Here is an 18,350-nt window from a genome sequence, read left to right as displayed (position 1 = left end):
CTTCAGCTGGTCCCATTTGGGGCATCCAAATACGTTAAGCTGACTAAAGGCGAAACAGCTCAACGCACATGGGTTCAACTTCAAATACAGGGTCATCCAAATAGGTCCTAAACTTGTCACATGTATGCAAGTTTTCTTACAACCACAAAAGCATTCACAACAGGTTGCCCAAGGAGATACTATCATACTGCTGAAAGGCAATGGCTTGAAAGCCACTTTCCACACAAATTACAATAAGGTTACTTAAAAAAAATCACATTCTAAATTATAGAAAAACAGTACATCTTTGATGATAACTTATATAATACTGGGAAGAAAAAAGAATACAGCAATTAAATCAACTTATTGGAGATAAATAATACCCATATCTGTGAAGAAATGAAACCCAAGCTCTGTAATATTCCATAGACACCTTTCGTCTTGTTGTAAGTGGCTTCTCATTCATCAGGATGGTTCAGAATGAGGCTGAAATGAGAATGAGGCTGAAATGAGAATGAGACAGGTCTATGAAGACACAATTTCTGGAGATCTGCACTGGGGCTCTCATACTGTTGTCCCTTAAGTTCAATGTCTTTTACTGTTGGATGTAAGAAACAAACGACTCTACCACCATCTTTTCTCGGACAAAGAAATGAGCTGCAAGTAAGAAAACTAACAATATAAATTCAAAAAGAATCTAAACATCGGCAAAAAATTCTGTCTTTAGTGATTTCATATTCATGTATAGACAAGTATCCAAGATAGGAATAAAGAAAATTCACCAACCTGCCGAGCAACCTGGAACAGTCGCCTGCTATCTCGAGATGACTCCATTACTGGGCCAGACTTTTGTAGGTCCGGCATGGCACTTTGCTTACCCCCTGTCCTTCTCTTTGAAGTGCTCTTATTTTCATTGACAGCATCATCTTTATGGGCACTCAAAGGCTCCCTCTTACGCTTCCGCCGAAATGTATACTTGAGAGGCCTATCATTCACAGCTTGAATAGTAGCTTCAATTGCTTCACATGTTTTTTCATCTTTATTATCAGGATTCGCAGATGGGACATCAACTGTCTCATGATTCAATTTACAAATAGAATCATCTGAAGTGTTGTCTGCAACTTCATATTCCTCTCCTGTCAATGTTAATTCCTCTGTCAACATCTTGTTGTCGCACGCACGATTTTCATCCTTGGAAGATACACCCAGGCTATCTTTTGATATTTTACTAATTTCAGTAGATGATGGAACAAAACAGGAATTCAAGTCCTTTTCGGGGTCTTCCCGGAGTGTCGCTAATAGGTTTTCATCAGATTCAATCATGTCGACACATGAGAATGGAGAATTTTTGGAAAGAGGAACATTAGATGGTTCATGTGCTCCGGTGACTTGGTCGGGAAGAGCTCCAGGAGTCTTGATGGGCTTACATTGACCTCCTCTTCTTGAAGAGCATCTGCGAAAGAACTTAACGGGACCTTTTTCACAACTGGTATCTTGATGGAGTGTTTCTTTCAACGCCGTCAAGTTCTCAGCCTGGGCTACCACATTGTCAACCTTGGGGGATGCTACAGTACAAGCTTGTTCTGATGTTTCAATTTCATCCTCTATGACCATCAATTCATTCTTTACATGTGAGTATCCATCATCAGTTTCTCCAGGAAGTGGCAGTTTCCCGGTCAGCAGATTTTGTTCGAATGCACGAATTCTCTGAGTACATCCATTTCTATACAACTCAGGCTCTTTGCTTCTCATTATTATGGAGGGTAAATCAGGTTTGCTAGCATAACATTTATCTGATGGCAAATCATTCAGAGTTGCATCTTTGAGACCGGAACTTAATACAAGCCCAGGTTCAGAAACCACAGGGAAAACAATGGAATCTGTTGTACCAAGTTTGTTTCCCTGACGAGCATTTTCATGAAAAGTGGCCTGCCCATTTACCGTTTGTTCATTCAATGGTTCCACTAGTTTAATTTTCATCTTATCCAATTCATCATGAGCTCTTCTTAACTCTGTTCTAAGGTCATTTACTGTATTCTTTGCTTCATTGAGCTGAGCTTCAAGCTTTTGAACCTTCCTTTTCTGATCCAAGGATGTCTTTTCGGCTTCGGCAATCTGAGACAATAGCCATACTGATCAATTTCACATTTGTATGCACTATCTTAGCATAAGAAATGGGGATTAGCGAACTTATAGCTGAAATGAACTGAATAATAGAATATATGCACGCATTAGATAAAAGAGATAGAATATTGTCCTAATTATATCACTTATTTTATCTTTACTAATTGTGCATGACACGTCAACAATGATTTGTCCTATTCCGAATGTAGGATGCTTTCCAGAAACACTCCCAACAGCCACCAGCGATGCTGAATTGTAGATAAGGGTTCCAGTACCCCAGAAAACTTAAAAGCAATTATAAACACTGAATTTGAATTTAAATGCATACTATACAACAAAAACAATACAATTTTTAAAAGCATACTATAAAATTATTTCAAATAAATTTAGATGATATAAAATGAAAAGCACAAAACTGTACCATTCTCAAAGGTTAACTGCATCTATATTCAGATTGAGTATACTGCACCAAACTCGAAATTAGCTCCATGGTTATGAAATGATACGCGCATTCACATTAGGCTTAAATAACATATTATAAATTATGGACAATATTAGACTATTATTTCATAGGAATTGTAATAGTTGAGTATTTCATTAGTACAAGCTATAATTCGGAGAACTATCAAACCAAAAAGGGACGCCCTGAAATCCAACACCAATATTTCAAGAGGCTACAAAAGCACTTCTATTGTTGCTTAGTGCAATCAGTATAATCTCAATAACGAACGTGAAAATAATATTTATTCATCAAAAATACTGTTAACTCAAAGCATTTGGTTGCATTTTGGCCTTCCAGTTGCATTTTGTATGGCTTATAAACATCCACTACGAATATTGTTGCTAATTGCAATCAATATAATATCAATATTTTGCTCAAGCCACAATGTAGCAATGCTAAAGCCAACTCAAAATGAGTCGAATGGTCAGAGACAAGTCCATTATGTCCAGGAGCATGACTAATGATTCTCTCGTGGAACTGTTTTTTCTTAAGCTTGACACTCGCAAAGTTCTCTGGGACTTGTCCTCTAGTTTGAGTTGAGAAGTCCAGCAGAGGCAGTTCAGAACCATCAGTAACTAGCAGGATTTTTACTAGTGGACTTTTCCTGGATAGGGTTGTAGATTTGTAGTTAACTAGGAAACCTGTTCAACTGATTTTATTGGCCCTATCCAGGATAGGATTGTAGATTTGTAGTTAACTAGGAAACTTGTTCAATTGATTATATTGGTCCTAACTCCTACATATCATTGAGCATTGATGCTGCTCAATACCTGCTTAGTGCTTATGCACAGCTATTGGCTTCTTAAGGAGTGGCAATTTCGTAGTTACCTACATTAATGAAGTCAATATTGTGTTTAGCTTTCAATCCATGTACAACTTTTGTCCACATAATCCTATAAATGCCCCATAGAGGTCAAGTTAGTTGCACTTTTTTTTATCCAAATATGCCGCCTGCAACCAACTATATATGGGCCTTAGTAGCAAGAATCTCCTATACAAGTTGCTGCCACTCTATAATACCACCCACGCATGTTATACAAAACCAAAAGAGAGAAAGGAAACCACAAGTTGAAGTTCCTAAATCTCCGTGTAAAAGAATTCATGACAACCCAATGGTTGATTAAGCATATACTATCGAATGGTAAACAACAAAAGCACCAACTAAACTACAAGTGAGGTTCCTTGTTCTACTGTCCTCTCTATAATAGTCCCTATTTTATTTTATTTTTCAATACTTTCCTTCTTTTCTTTTGTTTCGAAATATCACTTTTACACATCATAATTATTGAATGCCGTAAAACATATCTTCCCAAGTCAATATTTAGTAGCAGGCTGAATCTAGGCAATGTCACAAGTTTTTCAGCCTTGCATCAAACATGCCCTATTTTCATAACTTTTTCCAAACTACAACATCCATAACCGTGCATGATGTATAGTCCACAACTGACATAAACAAAATTCATTAACAAGCCCATAATTCAGCAAAGATTATTCAGGACAAGAGGGTCAACCAAGATCCAAATGTAGGCTCGGAGATGACTAAAACACCACACTGACATCAACAGTAGGCCCTAAAAAGGTCCATTCATTACCAAAAAAAAAAAAATTCGCAAATTGGATCATTACAATTTATGGAGATTTTTATTCATTTTTGGTAAAGCTTCAGCATGTTTTAGCACATACTGCGAAAAAAAAAAAACATGAATAGCATTTTTATCCAGTAGGGAGACGAATTTTAGCTCTGTAGTTTTAGAGAACGGGTTTTTGGGTTTCTTGGACCATGGTTTTAAATTTCGACCGAAATCACCGAAACCGAAATTTCCAGAAATTTGAAATTTTACGAAATTCCAAATTTCGGAATTTCTGATTAAATGCCATTTTTTATTAAAAAAAAAGTTAGAAAATTTCGGCCGCCAAAATACCAAATTTCGGCCCGAAATTTGGGATTTCGATGGGTCCGAAATGGGTACCGAAACCGAAATTTAAAACCTTGTCTTGGACATCAATGTGTAATAAACTTTCTATCCTTATTTTGGGGTTCTCTAAAATAAAAATTAAGCTTTATTTAAGATATCTAAGGGTTGAAAATCAAGTTATGCTAGTGGTTAGGATTAGATTAGGCTTTTAAGTTGTTTTAGACATACAAAAAACGTACGTATGTATGTATGTATGTATGTATGTATATATGTATGTATACTGTTGAGCAAATCCTCCAGGCAAATCCGATCCAATAGTGCACAAGTAAACGGAAAAGTAGAAATAAACACAAGCCACAAGATGAACACAAAAAATTTATGTGGTTTGACAAAATGGCCTACATCCACGGGGGATAACACAATCTTTCACAATGAGAAAAACAAAATTACAAGGATTAAAACGGATTAACACAAAACTCATAAACCCACAACCCTTTCCTTGTCCCATCAACCAAGACCATACCCGGGCTTAGAGTAACCCGAGAAAAAACCCAAGAGGAAAACCCAAAGAAGAAACCCTCTACCTCTTTCTCATTCTCTCTTTTCTCTCCTCTCTTTTTCTCTCTTTCTCTCACCCCATGCCTTTGTGCAGCTGCCACACAAAGAGCCTCCCCCCACCAAGAGAAAACCGTCTCTTTCCTTTTTATATCTTAGGATTTACTAAAAACCTAAACCAACCTAGTTTCTCAACATAACTAGGAAACAAGGCAACTTTCTATTTTGCCCTCCCACTACACCATGGGAAACAAGGCAACTTTCCTAACCTGATTTTGCTAGCGTCCATCGCATAAGGCATTTTGCGGAACGTTTGTTGCATGAGAGAGCAGCCACCTCATTAATAATGACAAAATCTGTTGAGAAGTGAGCCTATGTGGCTGCTCTCTTCTGCAACAGATGTTCCGCGAAATGCCTTTTGTATGAAAGCTTTGAAATCTATAAATCTCAAACCTAGGCTGCTTTTTTTTTTTAAATTTCTCAACCCCAAAGTTAAGTGCACTTCATAACAAAGAAAAACATGCATATTTGTAGCATTAAGCCACATCAATGTATCCATATGTTTGTGTGGTTATAAAGCAAACTTCAAGTCATATGGCTGACGTCATCAATCCAAATTGGGAGCATAGTATCTAAAAATTCTTGATTAATCAAGATTATGAAGAACTTAACCACATGTTTTCACATCATTCGAGAAGTCTTCAAATTAAAAATTCAAAAGATACAATCGCGGAGCACTCGTCACATACCTCAACACCAAGAAGAATTTATGTTTGACCACAGACAGATGGCATTGTTTTATCTTTTCTTCTTAAACAATTTGAAAGCAATTCATTTTAATCAGACACTACTCTTTATGAGGATGGTTAAGGGCAATTGGGGTGTCATTCATGACTTGTACTGTAGCAAAATATATTGACAAGATTTATCAACTGTATCAGGACATCACCATCACAAGTAGGGACATAAGTTGCTAATTGGTGAATACTCTTTTTTGAGAAAATCGTGGGAAGAGTTTAGTCACTACTAGCTTGTTCATCACTTTGCACCAAGATGTTACAGAAGAACATCAGAAGAAATTTAAAAGGAGGATCTTTGAGCTGTTAGCTGGCTTGAATATTGAACATGAGTAAACTCTCCTTCCATGAGAATCCCCATCCTCCTTGAACAGGGTATACTCTTAGTCTTCACTAAGAAGGGGAGGATAAAAAAGCCAACTTAAAAAAAAAAAAGAGTATGAGAAAAAAAAAAAAATTCCCCAGTTACACCTGGCTTCATATCATATGTGGCTGCAGGGGAAGAGCTTGCAGTCATCCCAGTGGTGTGAAGAAAGTTAACATGAGGAGCTGAAACCCACTTTCCAGAACAAGCCCATTCACATGAATGACACATGCTAGGACTCACATGGGCAGCAGCGCCATCTTGTGCTCAATTGATTTCTATCACCAATGGGGATCCTTCAAGGAAATAACATGAAGCCAATTCAATTTCTTCTGCCATTAGAATCCATCGACCATTTATCTTTTGGAAGTGTTTTTTTTTTTTTCTTCCAGAATTTTGATATCTATCTTATGAAGATTTATCATAGAAGGAAGTCTTATAATTCCTTAGTTGATGAAGGCAAATCTATATTAAAAGGTTAGGTGGCAATAACTATGAAGATTGGATATACTTCATCCATCTTTCATATATGGATTGAGAGAAGTAACCAAATTTTTGAGAAAAAAATTATTCACAGACAAATGGCTCTCAAAAGTATTCTTCTAGATATCCAATGTAGGCTCTTACACATTGTACTTCATGAAGTTTGAGCTGAGAAGAATGTAAGTAATCTCCACAACATTGAATGCCCCATCAATCTCATAAAAAAGAAGAGAAGTGCAAATGGACTAAGCCTCCTATGAGTGTTTTAAGCTCAACTCCAATGGTTTCTTGGAAGAAGGAATGGGGCATATTGGTGGCATTATTAGAAACAAAAATGATCATTTCATCTCAGCCTTTTCAATAAATAACAGCAATAATGGGATTGGAATTCTTAAGTTGCAAGTGATCTACATGGACCTCGAACATTCTAGCTTGACATTAGTCAAATATGGATAAAATATGATTCATTGTTGGCTATTAATAGTTTAATAATATAAATGGAGAGTTCTCAATCCCTTGGAAGGATAGAAGACTTCATGCTGCTAGTCGGAAAATCCTTGACACGTCCATACATGGGAAGGTCTCTTATATTTGGTAGCAGGCCAATTCAGCAGCTGATTTTCTATTTAAGAGATTATTCCTCATCCATAGCATAGACATTCCATTTGAGTTTATTCTTAATTATCTTTCTTATTCTACTTATGATTGTAACATAATTGAATATTCTAGACTGTAATTCTCATCTTATGCGATGAATCTGGTAGGGGTCAACCAAACCCAGCTTGCCTACCGAAAAAAAAGGAGAACAATAAAAAATTCTGCCCAAAAAAAAGTAATCCAGGTACCTAGGAGTTAATTCACTAATCTAATCCAAAGAACGAATTATTTTAAGAGTGCTATTGTTTCTACCTCCTCAAGAACTCAGGTTTCATTTGTTCTCCTGTACTATATAACTTCTTATTGATGGAAAAAGCTAAGCTACTGTATGGTTCACTACTGTTATTAGCAAAAGAACTACACAAGTCCTTTTCCATCTCAATCTTATGTAGTTCATGTTCCAAATCTCTCCGCTAAACTATTATCTATAAGTAGCCTTACAACAAAATTGTACTAGAATATTACTTTCTGTCCACCATTTTGTTGATGTGCCAGATGATTGGTGAGGGACATGGGTCCAGTGGAATATACCTCATCAACAATCAAGTCCCATCTCTTACCCTTTTTCATTCTCTAATCAGCATTAATAACGAGTGTATCTCACTGCCATTCTCGTCCCAACCACTAGTCTCAGTCCTTTTTGCATGCATTTGTTAGTACTGTTACTTTCATAAGTGTTGTTGAAGCATGTACAAAATTAGTTTCAAGTTCAACAATAAAAGTGACTCCTTTTAGCATTGTGATTCTGATGCCGGGATACGTCGTTAGTGGCTTAGATACTTTGTTTCCTTATTTGATGATTCTTCTATAACAGCATGGATTTATCTTATGCAATCGAATGAAGTTCCCCATAACTAAGGATTTTCATAAGAAGATCAAAACTCAATTTCACTCCAGCATCAAAACTTTCAAATGAAATAACGGTTGAGAACATATATCAACGGGATCTCCATAGTTATTTATACAAAATAAGGTAACGAGCATCAGACCAACTGTCCATATTTTCCCCAATAAAATGGAATGGCTGCGAGGAAACCGTTAGCTCCTCAAGGTGGCTAGAACCCAACTGTCCGTATTTTCCCCAATAAAATAGAATGGCTGCGAGGAAACCGTTAGCTCCTCAAGGTGGCTGGAACCCATCCCTACCATCTCACTAATTTTTAGTTTTCCAAAACAACCAAAACCTGTAATTAGCTTTCTAAGCTTTCCTAAGAGAAGGGTTTGGCCAAACCAAGTGGGCTTTCTCTGGCCCAATTGATATCAAAGATTCCAATCAGGCATAAGTGATGCCTATTCTGTAGGGTATTAGACTCAGAGATGTTGGCGACTTGGATAATAGCATCGTGGATTGTTTGGCTCAGTCAGTAGACGAGAGAACCCACTTGGAGCAGTTGACTTTCTACCTCCTTGATTTAACTATTGTCTTACTATTGCAATAATTTTGGAGGTTCTTGGATCTTGCTTGTATTGACCACCTCGGTCCTCGAGTTCCTCACCAACACCCCCCACCCCCTCACACACACAAACCACAACTCAACTCAACAGCTCAACAAAGCCTTTGTCCCAAACTAGTTGGGGTCGGCTAAATGAATCCTTTAGAAAATTTTCATGAAGAAGGAATCTACCCGGCTCTAGTTGGCTCTCACACACAAACCACCTTTTCAATAAAATCTCCCATCATTAACAAAAAAGGCACTACAAACTGAACTGAAATTGCCTACTGTAATAATAGAAACTTCCCAAATTTGAAAGATTCCACGTTTTACCCAAAAAAACCAATGACTTCTTAAACTTATTGCAGAAATAAAATTAAAATCACTAGAATGAAAATTTCTAACTCTTATTGGTCAAAAGTTGATTGCATGTTACTTGATTAATTTTATGCCCTCTTAGGTTCTCAGGGGTAAATCCCCAATCAAGTATTGAAATTTGGCTTTACAATATTGTATCTAAATAAAAAAAGTTGTTGGTTGCTTCTTCTTCATTCTTGATTCGAGTGTCAAAGGACCAAATTTGTTATTTTCATTTTCCATTAAAAAAAGGGAACAAATTTGTCAATCAGCCTCTCAACGTATAAAGGTCCTTCTTCTAGATGTCGCACGCTTATTGGTGGGAAACTCCTAGCATGGAAAACAATAACACATATAGTGGTGGTTTGATCAAATTTTGATGAGGACCACACCACCACGGACATGGCCGACCAAATGGAAGAGGAAGTCCTACATGACGTTGGACACCCCAAGGCCCTAAGGAGGGCAGCTAGGCTGAAGAACAAGGCTTCTAGGGACCTAGAGAGGGTAGCAAAGACCATGACATCTGCGTGATAAGGCTCCAATGGAAGGCTAGTGCTGTAATTTTCTTTTCTAGTAGGGTTGTTTGTGTATTTTCTGAGTAGGAGTGGTCGTCTTGTAATTTGAGTGTTGTAGTGACATCAATTGTACTTGAGTGTGAGCTACCCATATAGAATAGCTCTCTTTTGAATTTTGGAGGGACTTTTTGCTGAGATTTGAATTAGAGAGTTTGTGCCCTAGCTTTGGGAGAGAGGGAGATAGAAATCACTTGTAAAAGGAGCTTTGAAGGTTGTTTGAAGGGAATTCCTGCTCAAGAAGGCCTTACACTTCATCTACTTCTCAGGTTTGAGCTTTAAATTAAGCTGTGTTCCCTTTTTGCTGTTGCCTTCCATTGAAAATCAACAAATTGTCAGTTCATCTATGTTCTTGCTTATAATTTCGTGTTTTTCCAGCATTTTCAGCACATTTTCTGCAATTTCCAGCAACATACTATTTTAGGGCTATTTTTTAGTAGAAATTTTTAATCCATTCACTGTTCTTGGCTGAATCTTGGATCAAATTGCATTTCTTGATTAGATCCTCAAAGATCTGAATCAAATTTTGAAGCCCAACATGAAGCATGGGTCCACACAGCCTGTGAACAATTTGGTTCAAGACCTTGATGACAGATGTGAGCACTGAAGTTAGTCTTTTGAGGAGGATGCATAGTTGCCGGAAACTCCTTGGGCGGGTGGGAAACCTGTTTCCCCTAAAATGCGTTTCTCGCGATTGGGAAACTCGTTTCCAAAATATGATACAAAATTGGAGAAATATTTCTGAAACACATGGGAAACATATGGAAAACTTATGTAAATAATGTGTAAACGCGTGATAAACGTATGCAACACTTGTAGAAAACGCATATGAAACGTGTAGGAAACATGTGAGGAACTTATGAAAATCATTTTGGAAAAAACACATCATTTCCTAAGAAGTTTTTCGTACCATTTTCTATTGTTTCACGTTTCTCGTTTCCCCTATATTTTTTTTTATGCGCTTCCCGTTTCTGTTTCACGTTTCGTTTCCCGTTTCCGTTTCCCACCCTGGTAACTATGGGAGGATGTATTGTGACGACTAGAATGCAATCCACATTTTTTCTAATCAAGTGCTCCATTAGAGAACACAAATATCAAAGAAAATTTTCATTTTTCTCGAGGGTAATTGTGCAGGAGATATCTACACTATTCGTGAATTCACAATGCCAAGTAGTAGATGAATTTATAAAGGGCCATGATAGAAGAAAACTTTTGGCAAGTTCGGTACATGTACACACACAGACACATATGCACCAACTTGAGGGCACTTTTGTAAGACATGAATTTATATTTAATTGTTTTTCTCACAGATTCATGGTGTCAGCTTTATCTTTTTACAAAACATTAAGGAAATTAAATTAGCTAGAGTTTCCTTCATGGATATTACTTTATTTATTAATCTTTCTTATTGATGAATGAAACAATCCAAGAAGGATGACCAATTTTCTGTCCTCAAATTTCTCTCATTCTTTCTCGGACCTCGATGATTAAACAAAGTAAAGAACTATATAGGTAACTAGAGCACATATATATCACTTATCGTGAGTAGAATAAATTTTAAGTGAACTAAGTTCACAAAAGATAATTAAGACACCTGAGAGAAGAAGTTCCAATACTTATGGCAGCAGGATACTGGCAATTCACCAAGGCATGCCCCTCAACTGAGAACCACTATAGTAGAGGCATTAACTTAGACCCCACAAGTATGCACCTATCATAAATCGAGGCCTACAATTATATGATTCGTGTACATTATCTCAACGGTGGCATTAGAAATGCAGGGCTACATATATAACATGATTATTATTCAGGGTGTAGAAGAAAATGGAAGCTTCACACTTAATACTGCATGAAGCAATCAAAGGCTGAAGTAAAAGAAGTCCACAAGGACCTGGAGCAAAACCCAACAACATTTACTCAGATGGTTGTAATAAATTTTGAAGGAGGATCCAAAGGCAAAAGAAGAGGAAGAAAGAAATGGTACTTTGTAGAATGTGGATTTGAGTTGTTGGGATCAACTAGAAACACTTCAGAGCGTACTGAGAGTTGAAGTGGGAAAGTAGATCCTTAAACGTACAGGGAAGTATAACAGAAGAACAAAACAAAATGCCAAGTAGTGTATGCTTCCAAAGTCCTCACCAACCCTAATTTTCTATTGGACGAGTTTAGCGTACTCATCTCATTGTTGGCACTAAGAAAATGAAAGCATAACCTCTAGCAAAAGGATCCAGCCATGGCTTAAAATTTCGGTTTCGGTACCGGTTTCGGACCCATGAAATTTCGAATTTTCGGTAATTTCGGTCGAAATTTAGGTGAAATATTAAATTAATTTAAAAAAACCAGATTTTTTGGGTCAAATTTCGGAAAAATCGAAATTTCGGCCGAAATAAAATACCGTTTCGGTTTTTCGGGATTTCGGTGTCGGTCTCCACCGAAATTTCAGATTTCGTCGAAATTTGAAACCATGGATCCAGCTAATGATAAAAAAGAAGATTCCTTCAATATCACAATAACTGAAGCATAAAATGGCTCCAGAAAAATAAGCATCTTACTCACAGCATCATCAACAAATACATCATCTATCAACAATGTTGGGCAGCAATCCCTTTTCTGAGTAATTGATACCAAACTTTTCTGAGTAATTGATACCAAACTACAAGAATCAACAACTACAAAATCAAAAAATAATGTCTGGAAACATTTTAGTCTTTTGGCAAATCATCTCGTCAGAATACAGGAATATGTAACTCAGAGGAAAACCTCTGATCACATTACAGAAACAGTAAACAATTAGCTCCGAAAGGGAAAATTATTCTAAACTGCAAATCATATTAAAAAAACAATCCAAAAACATTGCTTTGCAATTCCAACCAGACCTAGACTACCATTACTAATCAAATGTCTAAAAGGAATCTAAAAATGATCAATCAATTCAACCACAAATAACGAAGCTTTAATAATCGATCAAAGCAACGAAAGCTAATCCGCTTTAAATACTTGAAATCATTATAAAGATTTTACCCTGGAATCCATGATTTGCTTGAGACGGAGGAGCATGTTGAGAGCATCTTCCTTTGAAGAGAAAAGATCTTTCTGGAAGCAAAGAGCTTTGCGCTCTGATACAAGAATCCGAGCCGCGGCCTCCTTGGCCGTGTTGAGGATTATATCTGCATACGCCCTCTTTAAGGCTTCCATTTTCTGCAAATAAAGGAAAAAACTTTAGTAACCTAAATGAAAGAACCAGTTTATCCAGAAGAAGAAAAACCCCGTTTCTGAAATGGCAGTTGGGGGAAATAGAAGTATCTGGAAGAAAGGGAAGAGGATAGATGAAGGATAAGATGGTATTTTAGTAATTTATTTGTTTGGAAATGGGTATTTAGAATTTACCTCTGCTTCCTCCATAGCTAGAAGCGGGAGAAGAGGAAGTTGCAGAGGAGCGTTTTCGGTTCAGACCAGAATGCGGAGAGATGGTTTTGGTGGTTTCCTTTCCCTTGCAGCTGTCTGTTATGAACTGAAACTTCTTCTGTTCAAATTACGCGATTGCCCTTGGGCATATCATGAAATGACGAACCTGCCACATCAAGCTCGTGTAATTATTTTGAGTTTTTTATTTTGGAAGAATCCTAAGTGGGTCTATCTGGTGATCAGAGGCCGTTGATCTTGTGGGTCAGCATGAGTTACTACAACTACTCTTTGATTGGGTGATTCAGTTAGGTTTTTGCCATAATAAATGTAAATTATTGATTTTTGTAGTCCTTTATTTAGGGCGATGATAAATTCGCACCCCCTGTAGGATTTTTCACACTCCTTGAAAGCGAGTAAGCTGTAAAGTCTGCCACATAATTCACATTAAACGGGTGCGAATTATCCTGTAGGTGTGCGAATTTATCATCACCCTTTATTTAGGGAAGTGATATGCCCCTTTTGATTACTTGGGACACCAGCAATGTACGTGGCAATCAGTCCCATTGAATCCTTCTGACGGGAAGTAATTCAGCCCCTCTGCAGTCATCGATACACAGGGAAGTACATCAGCCCGTACAATCAAATATCTAGCCATAAGATCCCTTCCCTAAACCCCCCATGCCATACCTAAAAAAGCGATCTCTTACCTGGGGGTGGCAAAATTGGCTGACCGAACCGGAACGAGCCGAAACCGAACCGAAAATTCGGTTTCGGTTTGGTTCGGTTTGGGTATCAAACCGAACCGAAACCGAATATTTGCAATTATTATGAGTAAAGGGTGGCAAAATTGGCGGAACCGAACCGAAACAGGAACCAAAAATTCAGTTTTGGTTTGGTAAAACCAAACCGATTCAAATTTCGGTTCGGTTCGGTTTGGGGGTCAAACCGAACCGAAACCGAACCATTGCCACCCCTACTCTTACCTCATAAGGTCCTTCGTCGACTATTAAAAGAAAGACAAGGTAGTTTCTAAGACCTTACTATTTACTAAAAAAAAGAGGTGCAACTCAAATTTCTTATAGAAAGAAAGATGCGGGTTGAAATGTTTATAAATATCGCACGCTTCTTTGATTGTTTATAACGCAGTCATTGATACACTGCTGCCCGGTGTCCCAAGTAATCCAGAGGGATGGAATTTGGTTTGCGGGCTGAGTTTTGGAAAAAAAATGAATTGGATTTAGTGAACCCGAAATCGACCAAAATTCCCAAATTCAACCCAATTTGCATCCCCGTGCTTGTTCTAGGACAAGATCAACGGCTTCGGTTACACATACATTGGCATTTGTACGACCCGAAAATTGATCATTACCATTGAAACGGAAGGTCACTTTCATGATAATGGTAAAGGGAATTTTTGTTCAACAGTTTAGCAATTCTTGGTGGAACCCTAAATAAGGCTTGATGGATCAATAATGGCCTAGGATATTCCCATCAAGGTGTTCTCAACCACATTTAGCCAGACTTAAACTTATCATTTGGATCAACGGTCGGATTATTGCCCAAAAGTTGTATTTTAGGAAGGAGCATAGCATTGACTTCCCTTTTAGTTTTTAACATTCCTCGTATAAAGTTGTAGGTAGGGACCACCAGTAGAAGAAGATTGGCCCAAAAATTAATTTGGGTATAAAGGCAGGATGCTTCTTCTCCAAGTTTTTCTCTATTCCTCGGATATTCCTCATCTTGACCTAGAAGACCGCTCGAGATGATCATAACAGTTGATCCGCAAAATCAATGGCTAAACTCTTCTTGATGAAATTCTATAGAAAAACTTTGAATCCAAGGGCTGAGATCATCTAATCATGGTGGGACCCGTTGCATAGAATAGACTATCCCGGTCGACCATATCATTTGACCTAATCACAAACCAAACCATATACGTGGCAATATGGCTAGGGGTGCCCACGAGACAGAAGCAGATGCCTAACAGGATTCAACATTGGATTGGTTTCGGGCCGTTCACTTTTCAACAAGCCCATGATCGAGCCCGGCTATATAGAAAAAGGGGTGATTATATTAGTTCCTTATATAAACCATTAATTTGTTGGGTCACAACATAAATGGACTGTGTCCCGAAAATCATCTCCACAGGATCATCCTAATCCTCCAATATTTCTATTTACAGAGATGACACCACATATAAACCTCTGCAGATTGGACGGTTAGGATCATCCTCTGGACAAGATTTTCAAGGCATCACCTATTTCTGCCGGGGCCCAACAAATGAATGGTTTGGATTTTCGAACAAAGCTAGGTCTAGCTATATTTATTTAAAAATATTCACAGCTTAGGGATGCCATATAAACTAACAAACACCAATGTAGCAATTAATTTTTGGGCTTTTTGTATGAAAACTTTTGATAAACTTACTAAAGAATCCCTGACCCAGGTTTGTGTACTAACCCCTTTTATAATTATTGAAATCATGGCCTACTTATCAAAAATGTATTTTAACTTTTTTCTACTTTTAACCTAATTTCTAGAATTAAAGCGAAACTTTATTGGAATCATTGGAACAGTGCTATTGGAAGAAAAAAAATATATCTATAACTAAGATTGGATGATGTTGGTGGATTGGGGGCGGTTTTGGTTAAATTTATTTTTCAAAATGTGCTGTGGGGCCCACTTCGTTGGATGATCCAAACCGTTCATTTGTTGGCCGCAACATATATAGGCTGTACCCCAAAAATTATTTCCATAGGAGGATCCTAAAACTCTGGTCGGTAAACGGATTGCGCATTGTAGAAACCTCTATAGATCGGAGAGTTGGGATCATCCTACAGAGATGATCTTCGGTGACAACCTATTTAAGTTGTTGCGGCACAACAAATGAAAGGTTTTGATCATGCTATCCAATGCTTTAGACCTTGTTTGTTTCGAATTTGAGGACCGAATTAGGAGTCCATAACTGATTATCGGACTCAAAATAATAAGGGCATGTTTGTTTCAGATTGTGACATCTGATTGTGAGTCCAAAACCTATTAACTCAAAATTACATTTAAATTTGAGTCCGATAATAGATATAGGTTTGGAGCTTACAATCGGTTGCCACAGTGTCAAACGAGCAGGGGAGTCCAATGATCTGTTTCGGACTCTCAATCGGTTCTCAAAATCCAGAAGACCCTCCAATTAAGACAAATTATATTCCCATTGTGTGCTTGGTGACTTCAATGCCACAATCTCTCATGAAAAATGGGAGCCACAACATATCCCTCTCAACATGGCAGCCGACACATGTAATATTGTCAGCTGCTTGTAAATTCCTTTTCCTTGAAGCCCAAGTCTCTTATTACCTCTCCTGTTTGGCTTCTAACCATTGTCCTTTCTTGCTGAAATGTATCTGATAGCAACAAGGTGACCCAGGTATCACTACCAGATCTGCTTGAGGACATAGAAGAAGTGCAAGAATCACACGGTGAAACAGAGAAGGGCAAGAATGGGCAAAGGCAGAGGAATAAACCACGTTGGCTCGAGAATTACTTATCAGAGTAATACCAAACAGGAGTTTACTACTTTTCAAATTATGTTAGTCTATCTTTTAGCAATAATAGTAAAAGAGAATATTGGTTTGTTAGGATTGATTGGCACGTGAGCAAACCGTTAGGGAGACAAGACTTATAAAATGATGTAGAAAGAACCAATGAGGGCATGAAAAGATTTAATCTCCTCCTTTATCTCTTCTTCTTCTTCTTCTTCTCCTTCTTCTACTCTCTTTTTCTGCAACTTTTTCTCTGAACGAATTCTCTGAATTTCAAGGATTCGTATCATTTGGCGCTTTCATTGAGTCCTCCCATCATCCATTGTTCAACTTTCTATTTCCATATCAATGGCAGACAATATTCGTTCCCAATCCAAGATCGATGAACAGTTTAAGCTCCACCAACAACAACTCAACGACCTGCGCCTTCTTCAATCACAGCAGCATGAGGAGTTGGTAACGATGACGATCAAACAACTCCAAACCCGTCCTCCATCAACCTATATGCAACGCTCCAATCCCGATGGTCATTCATCAGGTAGCTTTGAAGAGGCACTTGTTCCTCTTCCTCCACATTTCAGCAAATTCATCCGTACGGATGTCCCAAAGTTTGATGGCACAGATCCGACGGGATGGACCTTTAAGATCGAACAATTCTTCGATTATTATAGCACTCCAGAGGATATGCGCCTCCAGATTACCTCATTTCACTTGGAAGGACCTGCGCTCGCCTGGTATCAATGGGCGAAATCCAATAACCTTATTCATTCATGGAGAGGTTTTATCGATGCAATCCACTTACGATTCGATCCATCTCTCTATCAACATAACAAAGGTGCGTTATCCAAGCTCCTTCAAACCTCATATGTGGAAGACTATCAAACTCGATTTGAAGAGTTATCAAACAAGGTTAGTGATCTTTCTGAAGCATTCTTTGTAAGTTTTTTCATCTCTGGACGGACTTACACCAGATCTGCAAAGAGAATTACGTGTTTTACAACCAACTTCCCTTCTGCAAACGTTTTCTCTAGCCAAGATTTATGAACAAAAGTATGAGGAATTGTGGAAATCATGGAAGTTTGCTTGGCCTAAACCCACATATAGCCCCGATTGCTTCCGACACCATCAACTCTGTCACTTAAAGCTCTCCCTGCCCCTCCTTCCAAGCAATTACCAGTTCGCACTAGGTCACTCACCAAAGAGGAAATGAAACTTAAAAGAGAAAAGGGCATTTGCTATTTTTGTGACGAAAAATATTCTCCAGGCCATGATTGCCGGCGACGGCTATACCATTTAACAGCTATGGAGGATGAACCAGATGTTCCGATGGATGATTACCCTCTTGATCCTGCACCACCTCCGCTCATAGAACAAACTTCAGATCCACCAGCAGAAATCAGTTTTCCTGCCATGGTTGGTCAACAAAACCCTAGTACAATTCAATTGACAGGGATCAGTGCCAACACACCCATTCATGTCCTAATTGACAGTGGCTCAACTCATAATTTCATGAAGGAGTTGTTTCATCCCTTAATTGGCCCATTTCACCTACCCAACCCTTTAAAGTTCTTATTGGCAATGGTGAATACCTTTTGTGCAATAAGAAATGTCTCTCCGTTCCTTTAACATTACATTCTCACCTCTTTTTCATTGATTTGTTCGTCGTT

The 18,350-nt window shown here is 38.0% G+C and overlaps 1 protein-coding gene across 2 annotated transcripts; it reads right to left on the bottom strand.

The window, feature by feature from the left end:
- Positions 1 to 103: 103 nt before the first annotated feature.
- LOC143878265 (uncharacterized) lies at positions 104 to 13,252 on the bottom strand. 2 transcript variants are annotated; one of them, XM_077380560.1, is made up of 4 exons: positions 13,130 to 13,252; positions 12,764 to 12,940; positions 766 to 2,094; positions 104 to 651 (listed from the first exon to the last, which is right to left on the bottom strand). In XM_077380560.1, the coding sequence occupies exons 1-4, from the start codon at positions 13,142 to 13,144 to the stop codon at positions 604 to 606; spliced, it is 1,569 nt and encodes a 522-aa protein (XP_077236675.1). In that variant the 5' UTR covers positions 13,145 to 13,252; the 3' UTR covers positions 104 to 603. The 2 variants fall into 2 exon arrangements, with proteins under 2 accessions (XP_077236675.1, XP_077236676.1); XM_077380561.1 differs by having other exon boundaries at positions 104 to 636.
- Positions 13,253 to 18,350: the final 5,098 nt, after the last annotated feature.

Source organism: Tasmannia lanceolata, unplaced genomic scaffold (assembly GCF_043159265.1).
Source record: "Tasmannia lanceolata isolate RefF3 unplaced genomic scaffold, GAP_Taslan_0.1 ptg000006l, whole genome shotgun sequence".
NCBI classification, from domain to species: Eukaryota; Viridiplantae; Streptophyta; class Magnoliopsida; order Canellales; family Winteraceae; genus Tasmannia; species Tasmannia lanceolata.
This window is presented reverse-complemented; position numbering and strand designations above follow the sequence as displayed.